This window comes from Chrysochloris asiatica, unplaced genomic scaffold (genome assembly GCF_000296735.1).
Source record: "Chrysochloris asiatica unplaced genomic scaffold, ChrAsi1.0 scaffold00256, whole genome shotgun sequence".
In the NCBI taxonomy this organism is placed as follows: domain Eukaryota; kingdom Metazoa; phylum Chordata; class Mammalia; order Afrosoricida; family Chrysochloridae; genus Chrysochloris; species Chrysochloris asiatica.
Window position 1 is genome coordinate 3,961,919 of NW_006408774.1, and position 5,919 is coordinate 3,967,837.

General features: G+C 46.1%; 1 protein-coding gene across 1 annotated transcript in view; it reads left to right on the forward strand.

Moving 5' to 3' along the window:
* Window positions 1–2,460: 2,460 nt before the first annotated feature.
* The window catches only part of BST1 (bone marrow stromal cell antigen 1), a gene marked incomplete at its 3' end in the record, with an annotated part of 17,710 nt that continues 14,251 nt past the window's right edge, over window positions 2,461–5,919 (forward strand). The window contains exons 1-2 of the mRNA XM_006873815.1: window positions 2,461–2,618; window positions 4,473–4,599. Coding sequence (XP_006873877.1) covers window positions 2,461–2,618; window positions 4,473–4,599 — 285 coding nt within the window. The remainder of the gene's footprint in view (window positions 2,619–4,472; window positions 4,600–5,919) is intronic.

Below are 5,919 nucleotides of genomic sequence, written 5' to 3' on the forward strand. Positions count from 1 at the left end.
ACATTGAATGGGGTCCTGCTTGAGCTTCTGATCTCCTGGGAAACTTGGGTCTTTGTTACACCTGGAGACCTTATTCCCTCCCTCCCCCCGGAAATTGCAGGTTTCAGGAAAATCTCCATACCCCTGCCCATTGTAAACTCACCAGAACTGTACCCAGATCACACCGCCTTAAATACCCCAGTCTGTAAGAGAACAGACAGGCTCTTGGTCTCCTTTGGTGACGTGAGAGTCCCCCCTCCCAGGTTTACTCTCAATAAACCTGCCTGCTGTTGAAGCCAAGACTCTCTTCCGTCTCTTTCTTTTCCTTACAGTAGCACTAGATAAGAAACTCAACATTTTTTCATTTAAAACTGAGAATAATATAATCTCAGGTGATTGGGGGACCCATTTGCTAGCACATAAAAATAATTTTAAGATATGGGCATTTTTCTAGGGGCTCAGGGCCATTGCTCAGGGGCCTCTGTGGTCAGTCGGCATTAACATAGTCCTCAGAGACAGCATTCTACGACCCACTTTGGTCTGTAGTGTCTGGGATCTTCAGAGCTCATGAGCAGCCATCCAGGGTGTAACTGCCCATGTGCAAGAGAAAGAAGAGTGATGGGAGTTGATGATGCTGAGAACCAGTTACTCCATTGGACTGATGGATCATGTGAACGTCACTCTCCACGACTCTTCATTAGAAGGCCCTGGACACAGTGGGAGAAAATGAGGAACAAAACTAAAAAACAAAAAACAAAACAAAACAAAAAAAGACTGGGTTTACCAATCATAAAGAGATTGGAGAAACCTGAGACTGGTCTTCAACCACCTTTCCGGTCTGGAAAAGAACTCACCCTTGTAATCCAGTTTTCAGTCACTCAGTAGATAGGTATATAAAGGTGATACAACACTAGATATGTATGCTCACTGTGAAATGTCAGTCATTCAAAATCAAAAGGGAAGCATTTACCTTAGGGCAAAGTTGAGAAGGGATGGGAAGGAGGGTGGAATAGAGATACAAGCTCCCACAGGGAGGAAGCAGGATCACTGTTACTGCTTGGCGGGAATTGCAGTCATTTGAGTCGAAACAAAGTGTACAATTTTGTTGCATGTAAAACTGATGATCTTGTCTGTAAACCTTCACTCAGTTCACAATAAAAAGTTAAAAAAACACAACACATCGAGGAGGCCAACAACAACAAAAGCTATGGGCATTTTAATCTTAACTCATAACTTTTTAAAAGAACTCATGCTCTGCAAATATTTATACTAAAAGAACAACCAAACAAAACCTGGTTTATGGGAAAAATAGGGTTAGGGCCAAACTATGCAACTTTATAGCTAGAGCAAGAATAGAAACGTAACAATCCTAATAAAATATCGACACAATTGAGACATGCTGAATGACCAATAAATAAACATTACAGTAAATATAGGATCTCACCCTCTTTGTTCCACCCCCCCCCAAAGTAATGTTTTGATAGAAGTGTATGTGAGAAAGGATTGAAAATGCTGTACAGATGCAAACACAATAAAAGAGCAGTGCAATGCACACTTCCAAGATAACAACAACAAAACTAACCCCTAGCCATTGAATCGATTGTGACATGGTGTGGTGCTGTAGGAAAAGCACTAGACTGCAAGGTCGGTTTGAACTGCAAGGTCGGCGGTCCAAACTCACCAGCTGCTCCTCAGAAACCCTATACAGGGTCCCTGTGAGTTGGGACTGCCTCGACAGCACTTCACAACATCACCAACAACAGAGCCACCGAGTTGATTTGACTCATAGTGAGCCTGTGCTGTATATAGGAGTGTAACTGCTCCGAAGGGTTGCTGAGGCGATCAGTCTTTATGGCTGCTTCAGCTTTCTTCTTGTGAGCAGCCAGTGGCTTCAAACCGCAAACCTTTGGTAGGCACTTAACACACAGCACCATAAAAGTTCATCTTACTAAATAGTGGTGGTGGTTATGTGCCGTGGAGTCGGTTCCGACTCATAACGACCCTGTACAGGGTTTCCGAGGCTGTAAATCTTTACGAGAGCAGAGTGCCTCATCTTTCTCCGGTGGAACAGCTGGTAGTTTCGAACTGCTGACCTTGCGGTTCGCAGCCCGATTCGTAACCACTACAGGTGGGCGTGGCCAAATCAAGCTATGAAGTAAATGGTATATGTGGTATATGTGCTTAACCCGCTCATCATTGTCCTTTGTGTGGAAAAGGGTCATAATAGTGTGGAACCTCAAAGGTATCCTAGTGTGGAACCAGAAAATCTTGTTTTCTCTGGGGCGCCCTGGGGCCACCGCCCTCCTCCTGGACGCAGCCCCAGATTCACCAAAAGCAATAAGACTTGGTCTGGGAGCAGAAGACGAAGTAGGTGGTAATAGGACCATAGTCCAGCCAGCGTCAGCTCAGGGAGCCACCTTCATGGGAGGAGAGGCTTGGAGTCCAGAAGGGCAGCGGGCTGTAGGGGTCAAAGTCTCCTGGATGGCTGCGTGGAGGTGTGTGCGGTCACTGCTGCTGCTCCTGGTGGTGGGCCCCGCCAGCGCGCTGTGGGGCGGGGAGGGCAGTAACCCACACTTACAGAGCATCTTCCTGGGCCGTTGCCATGACTACCTCAAACTGCTTAGCCCAGAGGAGCAGCGGTGAGCCAGTGGGGTGGGAGGAGGGAAGCAAGGGAAAGGGCGAGGAAAGTGAGGATTCTGTCTGAATGGGGTGTGTTTGGGGACCTGGAGGATGTGGGATTTAGAACTGAAGTGGGTTTGTGTGAGAGGTTGAACTTTCGAAGTAAGAAGTATGTGATGGAGGCGGTAGGGTGTCTAGAGGTGAGGGGTGAATGTGCGTGGATCTACATCCAGAAGTGAGAAAGACTCTCTCTCTCTCTCTCTCTCTCTCTGTCTCTCTCTCTGTGTGTGTGTGTGTGTGTGTGAAAGAGAGACATGGGGTCGTTGGAGTGTCTTAAGACTATATGGGAGGAGGGTTGGGGAAGGTGAAGGCTTTGTAGAGGTGAGTTTCGATGTGACTCACCTTGGTCTTCGCCAATGTGGGAAAAAAAGTATATATATATATATATGTATGTATATTTATTTATTTATTTATTATAATCCTGTTTATTGTATTCAGGTAACCTTCCTTTTTTCTTTATTTCCTGAAGTAAACACTTTATTGTCTCTCTCTTTTTCTTTGACTACTTCCTGAAGTGAGTAAAGAATTTATGATCGCTCTCTTTTTCTTTTAACTACTTCCTGGAGAATGCGCGCCTTAAAAATTTGAACTAGCCAACCAGGTAAGGGAAAAGATTGTGCGGTCAAAACCCTAGCCAATGGGGTGAGACACAGCCTTGAGACTTGCGTCAGGGATTAAAAACCCAAGTGGACTGCCCACTCGGTGTGCTTGCTGGCCTGTACCTGTATGTACAGCTATGCACACGCACCCTCTTACAAGAGTAAATTTTGCTTTGCCAAGGTTGTTTAGTCTCACCGAATGTCTTTTATGCGACATCAGGATTCATTTCTAACACCAGGACCCCGGAATCTTGGAATATAGTCTCTGGAATTCCTTGAGTCCAGATATTCAAAGAATTCAGATGTCTAATTTAAAGAACTTTCTATGTTTGGCCATCCTGAATGCCAAGGAGCATTCTAACTTCCAACACAGATCTGATTGGTTTTCTGGCAGCCCATGGCTCTTCTAATATTCTCCTCCAACACTGTAACTCAAATGCATTGATTGTTGTATAGATTGTGTAAAGATGACAACCTTGGAAACCTATTGGGCAGTTCTGCTCTGCCGTGTGTTGCCACTATGAGTTGGGGGTGGGGGGAGACAAGAAAGCAGTGGCGAACCTGTTTGATCTCATGCCACACAGTAGACCTGTAGTGGATGACTCACACCCTCATGTCTAAATGAAGAGACAGCTGAGTCTGAGAGGCTTCCTGGTTCATTGGGATTCTCACCTTCTAACTTAGTGCTTTTTCTGTTAGTTTCTCTGGGCGCCTGTGACAAGGCCACATTCCTTAGTGCCGAGAAATCCATATAGCGCTTTCTGAGCAACTGAGAATGTCAGGTTTCAAATGGATCCGCTCTGTTATTTGTTTCTTCTTGAATTTGGGTGAATGCCCGAGCCCTGATCATGTGTTGTCTCTTCTGGACGCCTGTTCTGCAGAGCGGGAGCCCAGGTAGCACAGTGAATAAGCGCTCAGTTGCTAACTGAAAGGGTGGTTTGAACCCACCTGATGCCTGACAGGATTGAGATGTGGCAGTCTGCGTTCATAAACATGTCTCGTCTTGGAAACCCTATGGGATTGTGGGATTGTTCTCACTGTCCTATAGGGTCACTGTGAGTTGGAGCCACTCAATGGCAGTGGGTTTTGGGGTTGAGTTCTGCAGAGTCAGTCTATGACAGTTGCTTGTGAAACCTTGGAGCTCCTTGAGGGAATTGGAAATACTTCCCAGCTCATCAGGATGCAGGCTTTTTATCTAACTTGTATTTTACACAGAGACAAGAACTGCACAGCCATCTGGGAAGCCTTCAGTGTGGTGCTGGACAAGGATCCCTGTTCGGTGCTTCCCTCTGACTATGACCTTTTTATTAACCTCTCGAGGCACACCATTCCCAGAGACAAGGTAACTCCACTAGTGTCTTTGCATGGATGTCCAACTCTGTAGACATGCGAAGGTCCCTGGGTGGTGGAGACCGCTTGTGTTCCTCTACTAACTGTACTGTGGTGGTTTGTGAGTTGCTGTGATTCTGGAAGCTATGCCACGTGTATTTTAAATACCAACAGAGTCACCCATGATGGATAGGTTTCAGATGAGCTTCCAGATGAAGACAGACTAGGAGTAAGGAGTGATGAGCTACTTCCGAATATTTACTTACTGAAAACCTTATGAACAGCAGAGAAACACTGTCAGATATAGTGCTGGAAAATGAGCCCCTCAGGTAGGAAGGAAGGCACTCAAAATGCGACTGGGGAAAGAGCTGCCTCCTCAATGTAGCATTGACCATGATGATGCGAATGTAGTAAGGCCCATGGGAGTAAAGCCCACGGGACCTTCATTTACTGATGTGGCACAACTCAAAATGAAGAGAAACATCCATTAATAATAATTGGAACATGGAATGTACGAAGTATGAATTTAGGAAAACTGGAAATTGTCAAAAATGATGGATTAGCAAAGTGGCAGCATCCATGGGCTGAAGTGTGGCAACAATTGTGAGGTTGGCCCAGGACCGGGCAGTGTTTTGTTCTGCTGTGCATAGGGTCTCTATGAGTCCGTACCGACTCGATGACACCTAACAACAACTACTAACCTAAAGGTTGGGAGTTCCAACCCATCCTATGGCACCATGAAGACCTGAAGATGTGCTGTTATAAAGATTATGGTCAAGAAACCCTATGGTGTTAGTGAGAGTCAGAGCCAACTCGAGAGTAGCGGGTTTGGTGCATGGATCAGGTGTGAGGGTAGCTGACTCTGCAGATGCTACAGTGTTGCCCCAGCAGCAAGCAGCGAACTCACAATGCTCTGTGCTGGGCAGGCAGCTGTGTTGCCAACACTGAATCCTGGATCTCCCATCCCGGTTGTTATCACAAAAGTAATTTTCCCACATCAACAAGTCAGTGTAAAAATCACCCCTAGGACATGGCCACATGCTTTACTCGGGGCCTCTCCATCTGGTGATGGTGGTGGTGGTTGTGTGGTGTGAAGTCCGTCCCGACTCATAGAGTCATAGTGAGTCTATATAGGGTTTCCTCAGCTTTCCCTTGTGGAGCCGCTGGTAAATCTGACTGTTGACTTTATCAGTTAGAAGCCCAGCTCGGAACCCACTTCGACCATCAGGGCTCCTTGGCATCCCCCCCCTATCAACTGCTTCTAAATCAATGGCATCCAGGCTGGAACCACAATCCAGAAAACCCTCCACCTCTTTTTTTTTTTTTTTTTTTT